This window comes from Delphinus delphis, chromosome X, assembly GCF_949987515.2.
Source record: "Delphinus delphis chromosome X, mDelDel1.2, whole genome shotgun sequence".
NCBI lineage: Eukaryota > Metazoa > Chordata > Mammalia > Artiodactyla > Delphinidae > Delphinus > Delphinus delphis.
This window is the reverse complement of record NC_082704.1, coordinates 18,222,065-18,244,587: the sequence shown is the minus strand read 5'-3', so window position 1 is coordinate 18,244,587 and position 22,523 is coordinate 18,222,065. Positions and strand designations below refer to the sequence as shown.

The 22,523-nt window shown below is 41.6% G+C and overlaps 1 protein-coding gene across 2 annotated transcripts in view; it reads right to left on the bottom strand.

Annotated features, from left to right (window-relative positions):
* Positions 1-3,363: 3,363 nt before the first annotated feature.
* ZDHHC9 (zinc finger DHHC-type palmitoyltransferase 9) overlaps positions 3,364-22,523 on the bottom strand; it is a 31,887-nt gene continuing 12,727 nt past the window's right edge. For both annotated transcript variants that reach the window (XM_060001602.1, XM_060001603.1), the window contains 8 exons: positions 21,876-22,036; positions 16,137-16,295; positions 11,174-11,311; positions 10,174-10,220; positions 9,296-9,400; positions 7,746-7,849; positions 7,245-7,341; positions 3,364-4,958 (listed from right to left, as the gene is read on the bottom strand). In XM_060001602.1, the coding sequence (XP_059857585.1) occupies positions 4,842-4,958; positions 7,245-7,341; positions 7,746-7,849; positions 9,296-9,400; positions 10,174-10,220; positions 11,174-11,311; positions 16,137-16,295; positions 21,876-22,036 (928 nt within the window). In that variant the 3' untranslated portion in view covers positions 3,364-4,841. The remainder of the gene's footprint in view (positions 4,959-7,244; positions 7,342-7,745; positions 7,850-9,295; positions 9,401-10,173; positions 10,221-11,173; positions 11,312-16,136; positions 16,296-21,875; positions 22,037-22,523) is intronic.

Genomic DNA, 22,523 nt, shown 5'->3' with positions numbered 1-22,523 from the left:
GAGGCTCCCTGATACAAAGCTGGTAGGACAAACTGGAACAGCCTTTCTGTAAAGCAATTTGGCCATATTTATCAAGAGCCTTTAAAAGAGCGCTCCCTTTGACTCAGTAATTCCACCTCTAGGAATCTATCCTAAGGAAATAAGATATGCCCATATATCAGGAAGTTCATCACAGCAATATTCATAATAATGAAAAATTGGAGACACCTAAATGTCTGACAATAGGGAAAAGGTTATGCACGTATTATGGAGTCATTAAGAAGTATTTTCAAATAATTTCTAATGATATGGAAAACGCTAAGTAAAAAAAGCAAGATTACAAAACTATATTTATAGTTGAATTCCAGTTATGTTCAAAAATATATATGTACAGAAAAAAGACCACAAAGAAATACACCAAAACATAAACAGTGATTATTATATTTGGTGATGTGTTTATGAGTGATTTTTCAATCTTCTTACTTTCCTGTACTTTCAAAAATTTCAACATGTGCTACTTTTAAATTTGATGAACATGTGTTACTTTTAAAATTTAAAAAGCACGTTAAAGGTATAAGGGGATGGGGCGGTGTTTGTTGATTTTCTAAATTTTCCAAATATTTAGAGGTAGAAAGGGACCTTTGAGATAATCTAGTCCAACAGTTCTCAACCCTATCAGCCCCAGCCCTCCGTTGGTATATACAATATTTTGCAGCGTACCCTTCGCCACCCTGAAATGAATCTCATAGTTAATATAAACTGCTTATACACGTAATTTCCAGAATAGCAATATAATACACTAACTATAGTATAAAGGAGAAATAAAAGGAAAGTCATTTATAATCAGATAATAGATATTTCAGTACACAAATGCCTGCACAAGACTATACTAAAAGATTAACAGTCAGATGCTTCCACTTATATATGTAGATTCACTGCGAATGCAGCTGCTACAGAGGAAGACTAAGTATTGGCAACTTAAAAATCCATGAATGGCATTGCTACTGGCGACATGATTTTCAAAGATCACAACTCTTGGTAAACTTCTGAATAAAATAAAGTACCATCTTCACTCAATTTACACAATTGTTGCATTACTGGAAATTCAGTGTATGATATTAAAACTATAAAAATATGTTAGTTCCCATTCCCCTTTCATATTTATCCAAAACATGAAATCCACAATGACTCCCTTTTTTGTGAGTTGGGCTTGCATCCTTTAAAACTAACGATATTTGCAGTTCTAGCCTTTGATACAGTTTCTAAAACGCACTGCTCAAGAACAGCAAGCAATTCCTAGAATGTATTCTCAAAACTGACACAAATGCTCTTTGAATTATTGGAAGTACTGGTCTTCTTTAGTATCACCAAGGCACAAGAGCAAATTATCATTAAAAAAAAATTTACTGTGATCCCTTGGTGATTTTCCCTAGCCTGGCCCCAAGCCTCAAGGGGTACAAAATGAACTGAGCTAGAAGAAAAGGACTAACGGGCCTAGGCTATGGGGAGAGGGAGGAGGGCTAGGTTGCTAGGTTACCACTTGAGCCAATCCAAGTGGTCTCAGAGGGGTACCAGACACACAGTTCAGGTCCCTCTCTCTGCCCCACTAGGCTGAAGGCCCTCTCAAAAGAAGGGGGTCAAAAGGTGGGGGAGGGGTCCGGTCACGCACGCTAGGCACAAGTAAAGAAATGAGGCAGAAGCACAAAGAAACAGACATCCCTGTATTTCTAAAACCATTCAAGTCTCCTTCATTAATTGGCTTCCCCCCGAAAAGAAGGATTTCTTTATTACGAAACACCAGAGTGAAAAACCCAGCACACATACACATTTGTAGGCTCACACAAAAGTGCAGAGATTTACATATTAAATTGCATTTAAGTTAGAAAATAGATTTAAAAACAAAATACTTCTTTTCCCCCCAACAAGGTAAAGAGATTTGGTCAGTAGGAAAAGGGGCCTTAAGGGTAAACGCAGGAAGGGCAGGGCAGGAAGAATGGAGTTTAGCTGCTATAGAATTAGAATCCACTGCCGCCACTGGTGAAAAAAGCAAAGGGGGAGATGGTGTTCTCCACTGTGGCAAGCAGGGCCCCAGGGCCAAAGGGACATGAAAGAAAAAAAAGAGGCCTCAAAGAGCCAAATTCCACCAACCCCCAGAGGTTTTGGATCCGTGCCAACCATCCTGGTCTGGGGAAGTGGGGTGCATAGGAAACTTAAGGAATGGGGAGGAAGGGGAGAGGTGGAAAGAATGTCAGCCATTGAAAAGAGCAAACAATTTAAAGCCTATTCCCCTGGGAGGGACCAATTCTTCAATCTCCCCTCTGATCAGAACTCAGACTAGGAACAGTCCCAGCCGGTGCATGGTATGAACGGGACAGATCTTCAGGCCAAGGTCTTAAATGCAGAAGATTTATATAGGAAAAGAACAAGGGTAGGGAGTAGGGAAAAGCAGAAGCTTTTAAAAAAAAAGATCATTTCACACTAATGATAAGGGGTTTCCATTCTGACCCTTGACCTCAGAAAAAGAAAGCTTCTCTAACTCACACAAGGGTCAACAGAAGAGTGGCTGAGGTAAGTTGAGGGAGGAGAGAGGAGATGGGCTAAGACAGGATGGGTTGAGAACTGACTAAAAATGGGTTCATCTGAGTGGCAGGTTAACTGGAAAAACCTAGTATCTTCCCAACTCTCCAGGCTTGGCCTTATTTTGAACTAACTAAAATCTAACTACAAGGACAAAACTGAGAGAGCCAGAAAAAGAATGAGAAAGTAGAGGCAGATAGGACCGGAATCTGAGTCAGTCAGAGTCCCAGTCTGTCTCTCTGTCTCTCTAAGGATTGCTAAACTCAAATCCTGCTACAAGAAAATAGGAAGACATAGAGAAAAAGCTAGGAGCGGCCGAATTTCATTACTTCTTTTTTTTTTTTGTCATTACTTCTGATTAACTGGGAAGAGCGAGACAAGAACTGGTAAGGAATCTTGATTACAGACCATTTAAAAAGAAATATATACCATCACTTGTAAAAGATCACTAACAAAATATTTCCAAGGGGAGGCCCTGAGGAGCCTGCTTTAATAACCAAGACTCATTTGCAATTAACAGCATCCATCTGCATAAAAACAATATCCTATTAAAGAACTTGTTCTCTTAATTTAATATAACCCCTGACCCTCCCAATCTTTCTAACACTGTTCATGGCCTTGAAAGGCCTCTTTTCATAGTCAAGAATACGGTAAACTTCAACCCAGAATGTAGTATAGGTCAATGGAGAGTTTGGGAGCTACCTCTCCAACCCAAGGGCCCCCTGGAAAATGGAAGTATGTGTAGTAACAGGCACCCCCTTCAACCCCCACCCCCACCCCACCCCCCAAAGATATTCACACCCCCATGGTGGTTCTTGAAATGGAAGGGGGAAGGAGGAGGCAGGCAGTTTGCATTAGACACAGTTTAATCGCCTTCAAATAGATTAAAAGTTCTGCTTTACACTCCCCCCCCTCCCCGGAAGTCATCCAGACAGGACCCTGGCTTAGAAAAACACAGGTGCTCTAGGAAATATAGCCACATATAATACATAAATCTTCTTCCCTGAAATAGAGCAGGTCCTGAGTAGAGCTGACTGGGGGCCACAGCCCACCCCCAGGGTGAAGCGGCTCTGGGACTCTGCCGGTGGAAGTGCTGGAAGAGCGGGGCCTGGAGGAAGCCCCCGGTGTGGTTACCAAGCCCGCGGTGGGCCAAGGCCTTGGAGTGGGTCCCCCAGGAGGGCAGCAGTGCGGGGCTTTCCCTCCTCACTCAGCCGAGGCCTAATGGAAGTACTGGTTATCCTTTTTTTTCTTTTTTTTTTTCTTTTTTGAGGGGACATAGGGGGAGAGGAGAGGAGAGCCTCTCTGTGCCTTAGTTTCCCCATTTGTGCATACAGGGCCTCTGCAGGCCTCACACAGGGAGTCTGAGGGGGTAGTGTTTAAGTGAGCACTCGGGCTTCCTCTGAGGAAAAGGAACCACCAAAGTGCAGACTTTTATTACTGCCGTTCCTGCTCCCAACGGGAACAAGAGTCAAAAGGAAAACAAATTAAAAGGGGCTAATGAGAGAGGAAGAGACATGAGACAGAGAGTGCGAGGGGCCGTGCCGTTGGCATCTCATAAGTTCTTATTGAGAACGGCACAGGTATTAAAAAGTTTCTGGGTAGTCTACGAGAAATGTGAATTGTTATCTATACTGCAATTACTTACATATATCTCACTGGAAAAGCGTGGGGCTTGGGTGTTAGAGAGTGGACAGGGGACAAAGGAGAAGCTGCACGAATAAATACAACAAGTGGAAACTGCCTACCCCATTCCTGAAAGGATTTGCTGGCAATGTTGGCACTTTGTAGCCAGGAGAATCTTCCAAGCCCACTCTCCATCCCCCTCCATTCTGAAGGCCTCAAGAATCCAGTTAGAATTCCCTGGCCAGAGTTCTCTCTGACTGCCCTTGGACTCATGATGCACAGCAGCTTGAGAGGATCTGAGTCAGTCTCAGGAACCTTTACCCCAGAATTGGGCCAGTGACCCCAAGCAGGAGAGCTGGGATCTGGGAAGAGAGGGGAGTCCAAGGGGCCTCTGTGGCTGAGGCCATGGAAAACCAGTGCCAGGGCCCAAGGGACCCATTTGTCCAGTTACCAGAGGTGACTGACATCTTCTGCAACTGCTTGGAGTCCAGAAATTTAAAAAAGCTTGCAGCAAGAAAATGCCAGTTTACAACTGGGTGAATAAAGACCAAAGAAAAACAGTAATAGGAACAGCTTACTTGCTCTCTGTCTCAGGTTATCTTCTCCCATTAAATCTCTCACAGCCCTAATCAGACACAACAAAAGTCTCTTCCATAGACAGGCTACTTCTCAGCTTCAGTGGCCTCCTGTGAGGGCTCTGGGGGCTCTGGGGGTGGCATCTCTTCAGGAGTGCTGGTGTCCTCCGGCATCTCATCGGAGCTTAGATGGTCTGTTGGAGCCTGAGAAGGAAAAGATATCAAATTCAATACAAAGCTCTCCCTCAAAATACAAATGGAGATAACCCATAGACACTGAACTCTTCCTCTGAACCCATCAACCACACTGACGCTACAGATATGCCGCCACCAACACCAAACTCAGAACCAAGACTAGACTGTCGTTTTCTCAGTAGAAGGCAATTGAAGTTTATTTGAGTTCTATTCTTAACTGTCTGTTGTGGACAGATATTTCTATTACTATGCATGATAATAATAAAAGGGATCACAAATAATTACACAGACCACCTTCCCTCCTTCACAACACAATGTTACATAACATACTTGTCTAACAAGGCCTGACATGGTGGTTCTCAATCTTCTTTCGGCCCTAACACATACCTCCCTAGAACAGTGCTTCTAAACCAAAGAGGGTGGGGTGGTAGAATCTTCAGATGGTGTATCTGGTTTGAAAATGCCTCCTGAGTGATTCTAAAATACCACCCTTCCCCACATTCAACTGAGAATCACTAACCTGTACTGTAATGATTTAAGATCAGACTCATCAGAAAAACAATATTCAAAATGATGATAATGATATATAAACATGAGTTTGCTATACTTCAAAAAAGAAAATTAAAAATTTAAGAAAGGCAAAGTAGAGAACAATTATCTAACTTACAAATAGCATTCATCTAAGAGTAGGATTCGATTTCTTTTTTTTGGCCGCGCTGCGTGGCTTGTGGGATCTTAGTTCCCCAACCAGGGATTGAACCCCGGCCCATGGCAGTGAAAGTGCTAAGTCCTCACCACTGGACCGCCAGGGAATTCCAGGAGAATTTGATTTTAAAAGAAAGTTCAAGTCTACTAAAAATCTATTAGAACTAATAAAAGAAGTTTAGCAAGGTTTCAGGATACAGAATCAATATACAAAAAAACCAACTGGGCTTCCCTGGTGGCGCAATGGTTGAGAGTCCGCCTGCCGATGCAGGGGACACGGGTTCGTGCCCCGGTCCGGGAAGATCCCACATGCCGTGGAGCGGCTGGGCCTGTGAGCCATGGCCACTGAGCCTGTGCGTCTGGAGCCTGTGCTCCGCAACAAGAGTGGCCACGATAGTGAGAGGCCCGCGCACCGCGATGAAGAGTGGCCCCCGCTTGCCACAACTGGAGAAAGCCCTCGCACAGAAACGAAGACCCAACACAGCCAAAAATAAATAAATAATTAAAAATGAATATCTGCTAAAAAAAATCTGAATTGAGTTGTGTCAAAAAAAAAAAACTTGCATACACATGTTCATTACAGCATTATTCATAATAACCAAAAGGTGGAAACAACCTAAATGTCTACCAATTGATGAATGGATAAATAAAATGTAGTCTATCTATATAACAGAATATTATTCACCGTATAAAGGAAAGAAGTACTGCTACATGCTACAACATAGATGAACCTTGAAAATACAAGGCTAAATCAAAGAAGCCAGTCACAAAAGACCACATATAATATGATTCTATTTTTATGAAATGTACAGAAGAAGCCTACAGCAAAAGAAAGTAGATTAATAGTTCCCTAGGGATGGGGCTGAGGGAACTGGGGGGAAAGGGAGAGTGACTGCTAATGGGTACAGGGGTTTTTGGGGGGCAATGAAAATGTTTTAAAATGGATTGTTGTGATGATAGCACAGTTCTGTGAACATATTACAAAGCAGTGACTCCTACATTTTAAACAGGTATTTTACGGTATCTGAATTATATCTCAACAGAGCTATTACAAAAAAAAGAAAGTTCAACTAATAATTTTAGGAACATACTTTATTAAAGCATATGTGATCAGTATAGCTCGGAGAGTTTCCACATCTGCATATTCCAGTGAGGAAGCCTCCTTCTACTAAGGTAACCACACCACTAACTCCAACCCACCCTCCTGACGCCTGTCATTGCTCCTATAGCATTTTATGCTTCCCTCATCAAGGCACTTTTCACTACACGGACTAATAACCTGTTTTCTCTCGTCCCCACTAGACAACGAGCTCCATAAGAGCAGATGCATTATGTGACTTGTTCACTGGTGTATCCCTAGCACCTAGCACATTGGCTGGCACAGAATGTTGAAGAAATGACTAGATCTCAATCTATGTCAAGGGCACAAAGATCTTAAGGCAATGTCAGGGCAGAAGCAGAGACAGGGAAGCTGGAGTGACTGGACACAAAATTGCCTAATTATATCTCTAAGGTGTAAATTTAGTCTACACCCTCTACCCCCAACTCAGTCTTAAAGTCTAAAAGCCTTAAAAAGTCAGGAACACTTACTGGGCTCTGAGGCAAGAGGCTGGTACTGGCCTCTTGAGTACTGGGAGGTCGACTTCCACTTTCCTCCAGTGGCAAAATACCCCTTCGATCCAGCACACTGAAGGAGACAGGAGAGTTAACAAAGCACTTTGCATCCACCTCTCCACCCACCCACCCCACTGAATCTTCCTGTGTGTGCTGGAAAATATAAACCTGCCCTTTGGCAGTCTAGTCTGATCCTAGCACACATCTCCTACCTTCCATTCACTTTTTCTTCCACAAACCAGGGAATACCACATTAACAAGGGAACAAACAGATAAAATAAGAATGAAAGGTCATCCCTTCAAAACAACCAGCCCATGGCCTATGGTCCATGTAGATATGGCACCAAGGGACAATCCCTGGGAAGACCTCTTTTGACACGAAGAGGCCATGTTCAGAAGAATGCATCACACCAGGTGACAGGATCAGGTCAAACTGCTTGTCCCAAGAGTTCCAGGATCTTCTAGTCCTCTGAGTACCTGGGGGGCAAGGGGCCACACAGCACTTCACAGCAGTTCTTCACAATATTGCCATGGCTATAGGGATTCTGGACACGATTCTTCCCTGTCCATGAGCCTTTGATCTGCAAGATAAAAGCCAAGGCTTAAACATTATGTTGAAGAAATACATGCAGCACAGGAAGATGAAAAAGTTCTGGAGATGGATGGTGGTGATGGTTGCACAACAATGTGAATGTACTAATACCACTGAATTGTAAACTTAAAAAATGGTTTAAGATGGTACATTGTAAGGACTTCCCTGGTGGTCCAGTGGTTAAGAATCCGCCTGCCACTGCAGGGGACACGGGTTCGAGCCCTGGTCCAGGAAGATCCCACATGCCACGAAGCAACTAAGCCCCTGTGCCACAGATACTGAGCCCACGCGCCTAGTGCCCGTGCTCCGCAATAAGAGAAGCCACCGCAATGAGAAGCCCACGCACTGCAACGAAGAGCAGCCCCTGCTCACCGCAACTAGAGAAAGCCTGTGCGCAGCAACGAAGACTCAGCGCAGCCAAAAAAAAAAAAAAAGATGGTGCATTTTATGTGTCTTTTACCACAACAGAAAAAAAAAGAGAAATACATGCATAGCCACGGAAAAATATTCACAATAGAGTAAAAAAGCAGATACCTGAGCGTTATGTATTATTTCCATTTAAAAATACATAATATATTCACATAAACAAATGTGAGAACAAGTCTAGACAAGTCTAGAAGACTATAGATCATACCATTAACAATGGTGATGCCTAGGAGGTAAAATTACAGGGACTTATTTGCTATTTTTTACTCATCTGTACTTCCTGATTTTCTACAATGAATATGGATTAATCGGTAAATTTTTGTTTTTAATTCATTAATTTATTTATTTTAGGCTACACTGGGTCTTCGTTGCTGCACGCGGGCTTTCTCTAGTTGCGGCGAGCAGGGGCCACTCTGTTGCGGTGCGCGGGCTTCTCATTGCAGTGGCTTCTCTTGTTGCGGAGCACGGGCTCTAGGCGTGCAGGCTTCAGTAGCTGCGGCACGCAGGCTCAGTAGTTGTGGCTCACGGGCTCTAGAGCGCAGGCTCAGTTGTTGTGGCGCACGGGCTTCGTTGCTCTGCAGCATGTGGGATCTTCCCAGACCAGGGCTCGAACCGGTGTCCCCTGCATTGGCAGGCGGATTCTTAACCACTGCGCCACCAGGGACGTCCCAATCGGTAACTTTTTAAAAGCAAGGACTTATTCAATGCAACTGTCTCTCTCCATTCCAAACCCAGAGGCACCAGTTAGCTTTTAAGGACCTATGAACAGCTAAAGACCTTGTGCTCACCCAACCATATTCAATCTCTTCTTCCTAATTCCCTACAGGCATTCAGCTCCAAACAAAGCAGTCTGCTTTTTCTTCTACACACCTGGTTTAACAATCTCCCACACCTGGCTTTCTGCCTGCCTCAACCTCCCAGGCCCTGGAGACTCAGTTCCCCAGCAGGTAATTAGAGAATAGGCTTTTGGTAGAAGAATATGTAATGAGGAGAGGAAAAGTTGACTCACATCTTCATTGGTTGTCTGGTTGAGAGCCACAAGGAAAGTGTGGAATCCAGTCAGTCCCACGACGGACCAGAGTGTGAAGAAGCAAATGAGTACTTCTAGAACAGTGAGGTGTTGGTTAAGGAATATTGAAGAAGCCACACCACGGAACTTGATGCCGCAGCCCATACTCATGACACCAGTCACACCATCTTTACCCCTTGGAACATATACCACAAATATATATCCATACATAACAATGGGTGAATTCTAAACTTGCTGGCTATATCCCTCATGAAAGGTAAAGGATGCCTGTTTATCCACTACAAGTAGCTCTCTAACAGATCTAGTCTATTTAGGTGTTTGTCTGTTTATTCATCATTGGCTCTTCGAAGGGGACATTTAGGAGGGGTCCAAAGCTAAACAACGTTGGCCATCACTGCCAATGGAAAACACATCAAAAAATAAACTTTATAGATGAAACAACTGGTGGGAAAGAAACCAGAATGTGATTTCTAGAAATCCCATCTGAATCTCCTTTTCAGAAATGTAACTTCTGTACAAAATAAGCTTAGCTGTAACAGGAAGGTGGGACTTCTAGTAAGTGATGCAAGAGGTCTATTGAGAGCAAAGTATAGCCCACTAGAGAATGCAGGGCTGAGCCTGGGATCAGAAGGACTTGGGAGGGAGGCAGTGGAGACAAAGTTGAAGGAAAGACCTCCCTTTAAGCCCTGGCCATCCTCCATTCTAGTTGCTACCACTAAGGCTACATTTAAAAAATTTTAGACGTTGGCACTCTCTGATGTCTGAAAAATGAGATGGTGGAGAACTGCAGACAGAAAGCATGCTGAAAAGTAGTTTAAGAGGGCTTCACGGGGACATCCTGCCAGGGGAGGATATGTTCCAGGAGTTTCTTTCAATGTCTCCAGGAAGCCAATTTTCAAGGATTCTGTGAAATTGGGAGGAGGAGTAGAGAGAAAGATTAGTAACTTTAGTAAAAAATACACACATACCCTAGTGCCTACTCACTTTCTTCCCTCCCTATCCCTTGTTACAAGCCGGCAAGAGATAAGCCCTCATTCAGGCAAGGGACTCACACCTCCAAGCTGGTACTCTCTTGACTAAAGGGTCCACCTTCTCAATACAGGACCCAACACTGGACTAGAGAGTCGGCCACAAGCCAAGCATCTGGCTCCCCTCCCTTTTCCCTAGCCTCCAGCTATGGCCATGGAGCGGGAAATTCATTCATAGATGAAAGAAATCAGAAATATCCAAGAAAAATCCTCTCTCTTCATCAATCCATATCTCTTCACTGCTCAAAATCCAGCTCAGGACTCATCTCTCCCCAGGAAGCTGCCTGGATTAAGACCACTCCTTTAACTCCTCATCCCATCTGCCCTTGGGCTGTTTTATGTGTGTGTATGTGTGCATGTGCACACGCGCGCGCGCACACACACACACACACAGGTGTATATTTTCTATCTCCCAAAGTAGACCATGAGCCACTAAAAGACATTTCTCTGGTGTAACCCCTTCTACCACCTGACACAAGGGCAGGTCTTATGAGGCAAAAGAGGTGACACATACAGGCAAAAATACATCCCCAACCTTTGGGATCACCTCAGAAATGCCCAGTACTCTAGGTACAGACCAGTAATTATGGTGCTGGTCTCCAGCAGAGGGCCACTGAGAAGACCAACACACTCGGTAAATCCTAATTGATGTGAGCTGAGGTTTGGAGCTCTGTTCAGGAGCAGATAGTAGTGCACACTTCTAACTGGTCCTAAGGTGGCTTCGCAATGGTAAAGTCCCGCCAGGATACGGAACCACTCTCCTAAGCTGTCCTCAAGTCTTCTCCCACCACCCACCCCTCCAGCAACATACACTGCCCTGTATACTCACTGAGGGCCACGTAGACGATGTTGAAGGCAAAGACATAGATCGTGAGGAGGGACAGAGAAAGGATGAAGAGGTAGAAGTAGCGGTAGTTCCTCTTTCCAACACAATTCCCCACCCAGGGGCAGTGATGGTCGAAGCGCTCTGTGGGAGAAAGAGAGAGTCCAGTGCCAAAACCTCCAAAACTAAGCACAACGCTGCCATCCACTTAATACCTAAGTCCAAGACCCCTAGGATCGCTGCCTATTTCAACTGTAAAAAACACTGGTTTTGTATACACTGATGTGTATAAAATGGATGACTAATAAGAACCTGCTGTATAAAAAAATAAATAAAATTCAAATAAATAAATAAAACCAAAAACACCTATTTCCTTCCAAAATAAATTTAAAAAAAAACACTGGTTTTTATTTTTCACAGTGTTTTCACAGCCATCTCATTTGATCCCCACAATCGTCCTGGAAGTTGGGCAAAAGAAGATATTCTTTTCTCCATTTTACAGATGAGAAAACTGAGACACTGAGGGGTTAAGTGATCTGTCTCACTGTCAGTTAACAGCAGAGACCTTGCTTTTCCAAAGAAAAGTCTTAGTAAGTGTGTCTACTAAGCACAGGAAGAATAAATAGGTGTAAATAGCCAAGGGACTTTTGAAAAATGAGTAGCGTGGTTTTTCTTAAACTCCAGTTAGTAAAAAATTATAAACCTACATACCTGGAATGGTGTGGCATAGCTCAATGGAATGGAAATCACCCAGAAACAGAATATATAAAAATTTACTGTCTGAGAATGGTAGTGCTTCAAAACCAGTAGAGAAAGGAAGTATCATTCCATCAACAACTCAGAGACAATTGGTTACTTGGTTGAAAATAAGGTTAGATCTTTTTCCCTCACACTATTTACCAAAATTAATTCCAGATGAATTAAAGAGTTAAATGTAAAAACAAAGTGAAACCTTAAAATAACCATAAAGAATAGGTGAACATTTGTCTCCTGTATGGAGAAGGACTTTCTAAGCATAAAAGTAATGGAAAAAAACCACAGATGACAAAGAAAAATAGATTTGACTCCATACACTTTAAACAATATTTCATAGATGTTAAAAATACTATAAAGAAAATTAAAGAGGAAAAAAAACCCCGAGAAAGTATGTGAATTTTGTAACTTAGTCTATGAAAAGTCCTTACAAATCAATAACAAAATACAAATACTCCTTCAAAAATAGTCAAAAAGCAAAACAGTTAATAAATACCATATAAACATATATTTAAACGTTTTCAGATTCACTAACTCATCGCAATACTAATACAACAATAAGATACTTTTCTGCCTATCAAAATAAGAATATAAAAAATAATATTCAGTGCTAGTGAGAACACGGTAAAACGTACACTCTAATATACTGTTTGTGGAAGTACAAATTGAGAGAACCTTTCTGGAAAGCAATTTGCCCGTATGTATCAAGAGCCTTAATAATGCTCACACCCCTTCGGCAGAATAAATCCATTTTTAATAATTTCTCATAAGGAAATAGAGATGTGCACAGAAATTTAAGTTCAATACTTTTTTATTAATTTTTTTATTGTGGTAAAATATATAAAACATACAATTTGCCATTTTAACCAGTTTTAAGTGTAAAATTCACTGGCATTAATTACATTCACAATGTTGTACAACCATCACAACTACCTATTTCCCAAAATTTTCATCACCCCCAAACCACCGCTTGGATTGTCTCCATCTTTTGGCTTTCATGAACAGTGCTGATGTGAACACTGATGTACAAGTACGTTTGAGCTCCTGTTTTCAGTTCTTTTTTGATATTGTTATGGACAGAACTGTGTCCCCCTAAAATTCATACATTGAAGCCCTAACCCCAGTGTGACTGCATTTGTAGACAGGGCCTCTAAGGGGGTAACTAAAGTTAAATAAGGTCATAAGGGTGGGGCCCTAATCCAATACAACTGGTATCCTTATAAGAAGAAAAGGAAGAGATACCAGAAGCGCACGAGCACAGAGAAAAGGCCATGTGAGGACATGGCAAGAAGGTGGCCACCTGCAAGCCTCACCAGAAATCAACACAGTCGGCACTGTGATTTTGGACTTCTAACCTCCAGCACTATGAGAAATTCAACTTCTGTTATTTAAGCTACTCAGTCTGTGGTATTTTGTTGGCAGCCCGAGCACACTGGGTAATATAGGTATATACCCAAGAGTGGAATTGCTGGGTCATATAATTCTATGTTAACTTTCTGAAGAACTGCCAAAATGTTCTCCACAGCAGCTGCACCATTTTACATTCCCACCAGCAATGTATGAAGGTTCCAATTTCGCCACATCCTTAAATTTAATAATTTTTTTAAATTTAATAATTTTGATTGCAGTTTTATAATAATGAATAAAACAGGATCGTGAATAATATCTACTGATAGGAGACCACCTAAATAAAGTAGAATATAGCCATATGATGGCTTATGCAGTCATTAAAATAATATATTCAAAAAACATTTATTAAAGGTGTAGAAAAATGCTCAGGATATAATGGTAAGTGACAAAGGCAGGACTAAAAACTCTAGTATGATCCAATTTCACAAACAAGAGAAAGACTAGAAGGAAATACAGCAAAATGGAGAGTGAGTTTGGGATTAAGTTTTATTAATACCTGTACTTCCCATATTTTCTACAATGAACATGTATTATTATTATTTTATTATTTTATTTTTTTGCGGTACGCGGGCCTCTCACTGCTGTGGCCTCTCCCGTTGCGGAGCACAGGCTCCGGACGCGCAGGCTCAGCGGCCATGGCTCACGGGCCCAGCCGCTCCGCGGCACGTGGGATCCTCCCGAACCGGGGCACGAACCCGTGCCCCCTGCATCGGCAGGCGGACTCCCAACCACTGCGCCACCAGGGAAGCCCAACATGTATTATTTTAATGAATGAAAAAAGCACAAAGAATAAAATATATCATTTTTAAAGTGCAGTGAGCTGTGTACCAGTCAAAAAATAAGGCTGTAAAAACAGGTGCATCTCCTAGTTAAAGGCCTATATCTTTTCAGAAAAGGGAAGGAAGATATAGCCTTACTTTAAGCAAAGCTGCCACATAAAAAACACTGAAGAATGCAGATTTATACAGATATATTCAATATTTTTACCATCAATATATTATAAATCACACTTTTTTCTGATAATATTGATACAAGTAATACATGCTCATTGTAGAAAACTTGAAAATAATTTTTTTCTAATGAAGGAAACAAAATCCCTTATTACCCCACAACCTATAGATAATAGACAATAAACGTTCTAGAGTACTTCCTTGCATAATTCTTTATACATACTTACATTTTTTTAAATGTGTAACTGAGATCACACTATAAATGTAGCCTACCTTCTATTTTATTTCATTTAGCTTTCTGGTATGAGCTTTACCCATAGAAGTCCACTGTATGTTATGTCCCACAATTTATTTGACCATTTATCTACTGATGGACAATTAGTTTCTTTTCAATTTTTCATTACTATAATAATCTGGAGGTAAATATGTCCATACCTAAATCTTTACCACATCTCTAATTATTTTCTTGGGTTAGATCCCTAGAAGGCAAATCACTGGCACCAAAGGGTATACATGTTTTAAGGTTTTCATGAATTTTATTAGGTTGCCTTCCAAAAAGTTTGTTCCAATTTACACTCCTACCAGTGTAGGGCTAAGTGTTATCAGGTTTTCCTTGCTAAATTTCTAGGTTTAAGATCTTGTTTTAATTTTTATTTCTTTGCTTTTTAGTAGAGATGAACATTTTTTTCATGTGAACTAAGTAATTGCATTTCCTGTTTTATCTGCTGTCCATATTTCTACTGAAATGTTATTGCTTCTTTTTTAAAAAATCAATTTGCATGAGTTCTTTATGTTTAAGAATATTAATAAGGAGAGGGAATACTTTTTGAAAACCTTCACATCACACTTCCTTGAAATATCAAGTTTCCTGGCTCATTTAAAATGAGTTTCAATTTATAAAAATCCTATCTACATATAGCTTTTACCATATAAAGTAAGATATATCTTCCCAACCTTAACCTAAAAAGAATTGGCTAATGAGAGGAAAGCAATGTACTCAGGCATGCTCCATGGCATATATAAAGAATGCTGGAAGTATGCCTATTGATAATATAAGGAATTGCACATATCTGCCTATCAACAGACATATTTACTGCCTGTTTTTGATCTTTCCCAGGGCTCAGCATACACTAGGCAGTGATTACAACTAAGTCACATATATGCAGCTAGAAGCACAGATCTCTGTATTATGCACACATACACCCCCCACCCTTGCAGCAGAAGCAGAGAAAGAACAAATGAGGGTTTTGGAATCAGAGCTCTTCCAGCTTCATCTCATACTAATTTAATTATATGAACCTACACACAGGTGCTTCATCTATTTCTTCATCTGTAAAATGAGGATAATACCTATCTTATGGGGTTCTTATGAGTCTTAAATGAGAGAAAGGGAAAGCACTTAGCAAGTGCCTAGTATATATTAGGAATTCAATAAATGCTAGCAATTTTTTTCTTCCTGGGAACACCACTTCTTATTTAGCCCTTCCTTCCCCGATGCTGCCCTCCAGTGGACTAGGATTCTCCTCCCCCTACGTAAGGTGGGTTCCACTTGAAACAGATCCAGTAGAAGAAAATCTAGATTTGAAAAACAGGTAAAGTTTATTTCTTTATTTACCAAAGAGGTTTTTTTTTTAAACTAGAGGATATTTAAATTATGATTTGATCTACAGAAGTACAGCTGATTTGCAATTGTTCGGAAGCTTGTTTCCCATCTTAAGTTTCTTAACTAAAAATCTAGCTTGTTTCCTATCTAAATCTATCTTCCCACCCCCACTGATTTTTCCTGAGAAAAATCACCTTGACCCTCTTCTTCAACTCAGCCTTTCCCCAGGCAACATCTCTTTGGTTTTACTCACCCACACAGTTGTCACAGATGCTGCAATGAGAGGCCCGGGGAGGCCGGAAGATCTTGCATGTATAACAGTATTTCAGCTTCACAATCTGGTTGTTTATCTGGAAATTCTTGATACGAGGGGGTGGTCGCTGGCCTTGGGGTACTGCACCATTGGTAGCTTCTGTAGATCAGTAAAGACAGTTAACACCACTGCTAGCCATTATTTGAGACCAAAAGCCTTACCACCTCTCCAAGAGCAATGGGAGTAATCAAATGTTCCCTAGGCCCACTGTCCCCGCCAGGCTGGCATTTCCAGACTAGACTCTCAACACCACAGAGTATCCTCCCCAAATTCCACTGAGTGCCATGCAATTATTTTGTGTACACGTAAAAAAGTGTTTCTTCAAGCTTTTTGGCTGATTACAAAGAAAAACATTCATAATAGAAGAAATAAAAATGGCTAAAAAACATATGAAATGAAAACATATAACTTTACTGATAATCAAAGAAATTAACATAAAGATACCATTTCCACCTTCTATATTAACAAGTATTAAAAAGAAGAACCTAGGGGCAGGACAGGAATAAAGACGCAGACATAGAGAATGGACTTGAGGACATGGGGAGGGGGAAGGGTAAGCTGGGACGAAGTGAGACAGTGGCATGGACATATATACACTACCAAATGTAAAATAGATAGCTAGTGGGAAGCAGCCGCATAACACGGGGAGATCAGCTCGGTGCTTTGTGACCACCCAGAGGGGTGGGATAGGGAGGGTGGGAGGGAGGGAGACGCAAGAGGGAGGAGATATGGGGATAGATGTATATGTATAGCTGATTCACTTTGTTATAAAGCAGAAACTAACACATCATTGTAAAGCAATTATACTCCAATAAAGATGTTAAAAAAAAGAATAAAAATACCCAGTGTTGGCAAGGATAGGGAGAAGGTATTTTTATACATTACCAGTAAGCAATATGGCAGTGACTACCAAAATTTTAAATGTGCTTACTTTTTAAAAAAATTAATTTATTTATTTATTTTTGGCTGAATTGGGTCTTCGTTGCTGCGCACGGGCTTTCCCTAGTGGCGGCAAGCGGAGGCCACTCTTCATTGCAGTGTGTGGGCTTCTCATTGTGATGGCCTCTCTTGTTGCGGAACATGGGCTAGGTGCGCAGGTTTCAGTAGTTGTGGCACATGGGCTCAGTAGTTGTGGCTCGCGGGTTCTAGAGCACAGGCTCAGTAGTTGTGGCGCATGGGCTTAGTTGCTCCGCAGCATGTGGGATCTTCCCAGACCAGGGCTCGAACCCGTGTCCCCTGCATTGGCAGGCAGATCCTTAACCACTGCGCCACCAGGGAAGCTCCTAAATGTGTATACTTTTGACCCAGCCATTCTACTTCTAGGAACTTATCAAAATTACAAAGAGATGTACAAAAGATGGTAACACAGGGTATTTGTCACAGAAGTCCCTTTTAATAGTGAAAGACTGAAAATAACCTTAATATTATAATAGAAGGTTGGTTAAGTACATTATGATACGTGCATGGGATGGAATATTATGCAGCCATTTCAAATGATGTACACATTTTAAATATTCACAACATACTGAAAAATGAAACTGTACACTAAAAAGAAGCATTTTACCTTGCAAAAGTAAAATATATGCATGAAAAAAGACTGGTAATATTTAGAATCAGAAAAACAATTATTTAAAAATAAGAGTAATACATGCTTATTGTAAAAAATTTGGAAAAAACAGAAAATATGAATAGAAGACAAAAAAATCACTGATGGTCTCTCAACTCAGGGATATTTATGCATTTTGGTATATTTCCTTCTACTCTTTTTTATTTTAAATAAATTTTAACTTATTTATTTATTTATTTTTGGCTGCATTGGGTCTTCATTGCTACACACAGGCTTTCTCTAGTTGCGGCGAGCAGGGGCTACTCTTCGTTGCAGCGTGTGGGCTTCTCATTGCAGTGGCCTCTCTTGTTGCAGAGCACAGGCTCTAGTTGGGTGGGCTTCAGTAGTTGTGGCTCACGGGCTCTAGAGCGCAGGCTCAGTAGTTGTGGCGCACGGGCTTTGTTGCTCCACGGCATGCGGGATCTTCCCGGACCAGGGCTCGAACCCGTGTCCCCTGCATTGGCAGGCGGATTCTTAACCACTGTGCCACCAGAGAAGTCCCTTTCCTTCTACTCTTAACAAATAAATAAACATTCATGATTTTTTAAATTTGAGATTATATTTTAGATACAATTTTATACCCTGTATTTTTCACTTAACGTTATACAGTAAGCATTTTTCCATGGTTGTTAATTTTTTTCTGAAAACATCATTATTGGCAATACAATTTTCTATCATATGCATGTACTGTAATTTATTTAACCAATTCATGTTATTGGGCATTTAAGTTGCCTCTGGTATTTTGCTATTTAAATGATGCTGCATGCAAAAACTTAAAACATTACAGACAAAGCTTAAGTCCCCTTTGATCTCCACCCTAATCCCAACCCCCTCCTCCCTTCCTCAAGAATATGTTCATGTGTTAAAATTAATTTCTAAAACATAAAGAAAAAAAGAAAAGCATGTTGAAGTCTGAGCAGTAATATATGAAGTTGCTGGCATTAAAATAGCTAGGAAAAAGAAAAAATGATGCATTAAAAATCCTTCTACAAGTATTTGTGTAAATCTCTGATTATTTCCTTTAGCTAATCCTGAGAGAAGTGAAATTACTGGCTCAAAGGGTATGAACCCTTAAAGCCCATATCACTTATTGGGAAACTGCTTCCCAGACAGATTGTATCAATTTGCATGCCCACCCATCTGCAGCATATGAGAGTGCCTGTCTCATTGCACCCTTGCTGTGCAGGATAATTCTAAAAACAGAATATTTTTTCAATTCACTTTGATTTTAAAAATATCTGCCATATGGAACTTTTTTCCTTTTTTAGCGGAGTGGGGTGGATGCTGTGAAATCAAACAATAACAGTGTGACACAAGTCTTAAAGAATGGGGATAGCTATTCATTAGAGGATGATATAAGTACCAGCATGCCACCCTCACATTCCTCTGCATGTACTTTACATGAGGGCACCTGGGAGAGAGTTCAAGGCTCTCCCATCCCATGAGGTGCGCTATGATGCAAGGGAACCAACCACATGTCTTCTTCTCTCCCCCACCCAGACCCTACCCACAGCATACCCAGTACAGGGCTGAATGTAAGTTGACAAAAACTTGCTAACATAAACATATGTATGAACTCAAGAACGCACTCTACTATTGAAAGAAACATGCTAAATGCAGAGGTAACAACCTGACAGCTTAAGCCTGGGCCCCGGGCCCAGCAATCTGGCAAAACAGAGCTAACCTTGCTAACAGCCTGCTGTGAGAGGCAAGATCAAGCCAAGGCACTGCCTTGACCTTCAGTTTCTCTATACGTGATGGAAAGAGGAGGACAAAAGACTAACCCAGAGAGAGAAAAGACTACACTCACAACTGTCCCTTCCTATCTTGCTCCTAACTAGTCCAGGTCTCCCCCAACTCCAGCTGCGCCAACACACCTCGCCTCTGTTTCCTTCCCACAATTCCCACCTTCTCCCCACCCCTAAGTAGTTTGAGCTCAGATGTGCACAAATCTATGTCCCCTTACCGCAACTAAAATAGGCTGAAATTTTTCAAAAAGAAATCCACTAAGAAGCTAAATAAACACAGCTAAATAAACAAAAGAAATACAAAAGCTGGAAGCCTTCAAAGCAACCTAAAAAAGTATCAAATCAAAACGTTGTACACCTTAAACTTACACAAAGTCATATGCCAATTATATCTCAATAAAACTGTGGGGAAAAAAAAGAAACCAACTAGAACTGGGAGAAAATATTTCCTTGACAATAGCATGCATATAAACAGGAATAAACTCAATATGAGAAGTATAGAAACTATGTTAAAAAAAACTATAAAAATTCTATTAAAGGGCACAAAATTCAGTCTAAAAATACAGAAAGATGTACTATCTTCTTGGGGATAATTATACATAATAATTATATAAGTGTAAATTCTCTCAAAAATAATATATAAATATAATACCTATTAGAACCCCAATGTGTCTGTCTTTTTAATTCAATAAAATATTAAAATCCCAACAAACAAACAACAACAACAAAGCACCTGAAAGAACTAAAGGCTAACCACAGATTGGTACACCAATGGTACAGCTTTTAGTCTTACAAGTCCTGGGTCCCTTTCTTCTACTCTACGTGGCTTGGATGCTGACTCTAGCTACTTGGGTACCAGATATGAGAACAATTTAGGTAGGCACCACTGTTGGATCTGGTGGGCTCCAGTCCCTCCTAGTACTGGCATCAGAGCCTTCTTTCCCAGTGTGAGCTCCAGGAGTCTCCCAGGAGTGTGAGCTCCCAGGAGTCTCCCAGGAGCTTCCTGGGAAGTTCTGCTTCAATTCATGAAGGCACCCTGGCTCCTGGTTAGTGTAGCTCTTCATTTCTGTCCCAAAGAGCCCTACCCTGAGCTGCAGACTGTACTGTGATTAGCCTGTAACTACTTCCTTTACCATTCCTATAATTCCCAATGGTTCCTGTCCCCTCTCATCTTGTGTGTTCCCCTAAAGCAGGAATCCTTGGTTAGAAACCCACTCATGTGCTTCAAAAGATCTATGAATCCCTGAAATTATATCCAAAATTGTATGTATGTGATGCATATAAGAATATTTTTATGAAGAGGTTTATAGTTTTCATCAAGAAAATCAAATGAGGGACTTCCCTGGTGGTCCAGTGGTCAAGAATCCACCGTCCAATGAAGGGGACGCAAGTTTGATCCCTGGTCGGGGAACTAAGATCCCACATCTGCGGGGCAACTAAGCCCGCGTGCTGCAACTACTGAGCCCGTGCACTCTGGAGCCTGTGTGCCACACTACAGAGCCCACACGCTCTGGAGCCCACATGCCACAACTAGAGAGAAGCCGCGTGCCACAACCAGAGAGAAACCTACGAGCCACAACTAGAAAGAAGCCCACAGACTGCAACGAAAGATCCCGCGTGCTGCAACTAAGACCCGACACAGCCAAAAATATAAATAAATAAATAAATAAATTTGAAAAAAATCAAATGAATTGGGCTTCCCTGGTGGTACAGTGGTTAAGAATCTGCCTGCCAATGCAGGGAACACGGGTTCAAGCCCTGGTCCGGGAAGATCCTACATGCCGCAGAGCAACTAAGTCTGCGTGCCACAACTACTGAGCATGCACTCTAGAGCCCGTGAGCCACAACTACTGAGCCCACGTGCCACACTACTGAAGCCCACACGCCTAGAGCCTGTGCTCCGCAACAAGAGAAGCCACCGCAATGAGAAGCCTATGCACCACAACGAAGTGTAGCCCCCGCTCACCACAACTAGAGAAAAGCCTGAGAGCAGCAACGAACACCCAACACAGCCAAATTAATAAATAAATTAAATAAATACAAAAAAAAATCAAATGAGTTGACGACCCCCAAAAAGTTTTTTAAAAAATCCTCTTGGGAACAGTGCAGCAGGACCTTGGCAAGATATCCCTCCTCAAATGCAACACAGAACAGGGAAGAATGAAGTTCATATTCTTCACAGGGTAGTAATGATCTCAGATTCAGGATCTCAGAGGGAAAAGGCTAGAAGTGATTATTAGTCTGCAACTACAATTATGATTCCATTCTCTTACTAATCAAAGCCACCCACTGTACAATATCTTGCCAGCTGGTTAGAAAACTCACCTATCTCCATTTCTATGAAAGCTGCTTCATCTGGTAGGGCCCGAGGGATCACTCCAGGATCACTGAAGCTGGTCCTCAACAGTGTAGCCATGGAGAAAAGGAAGAGCATGGCAGCAAACACAGGGATGGCAGGTGACAGCTGGACAGCCAGGTAGCGGCATCTGAAGAAAGCAAGCAATTGAACATCTAGTTATTCCTACCCTATACTGACCTGGAATTGTTACCAGTATGTCAATCTGATCTCCACAACAAAATTACAGTACCTCAAGGGCAGGGACCATATTTTTTACTTCTCTCGAATTACTGAAAAGTCCTAACATTTGGTTCTGCACATACTAGGCGCTCAACAAATACTTAACTGATCGATGCCACCTATAACATACAGAAGATAGCCTAAGGAACCTCCGTTACCCTCAAGCCCAGTCCCTCCCATCAGCCTGCTGGGGGTCACATTTCCTCTGTACCTCAGCAAAGGCTCATACCTGTTCAGGTCAGGGACCCAACTGAACCTGGATTGTAAGCACCATAGGTTGCTCTCACTCTGGGAATGTCTAGAGCTTTTCATATCCACTCATCTGGCGTTAGGCCTGAGCTCAAGGAGGGGGAAGAAAAGATGAGGACCAGTCATGAAGCAGAGTCCCAGTGTCA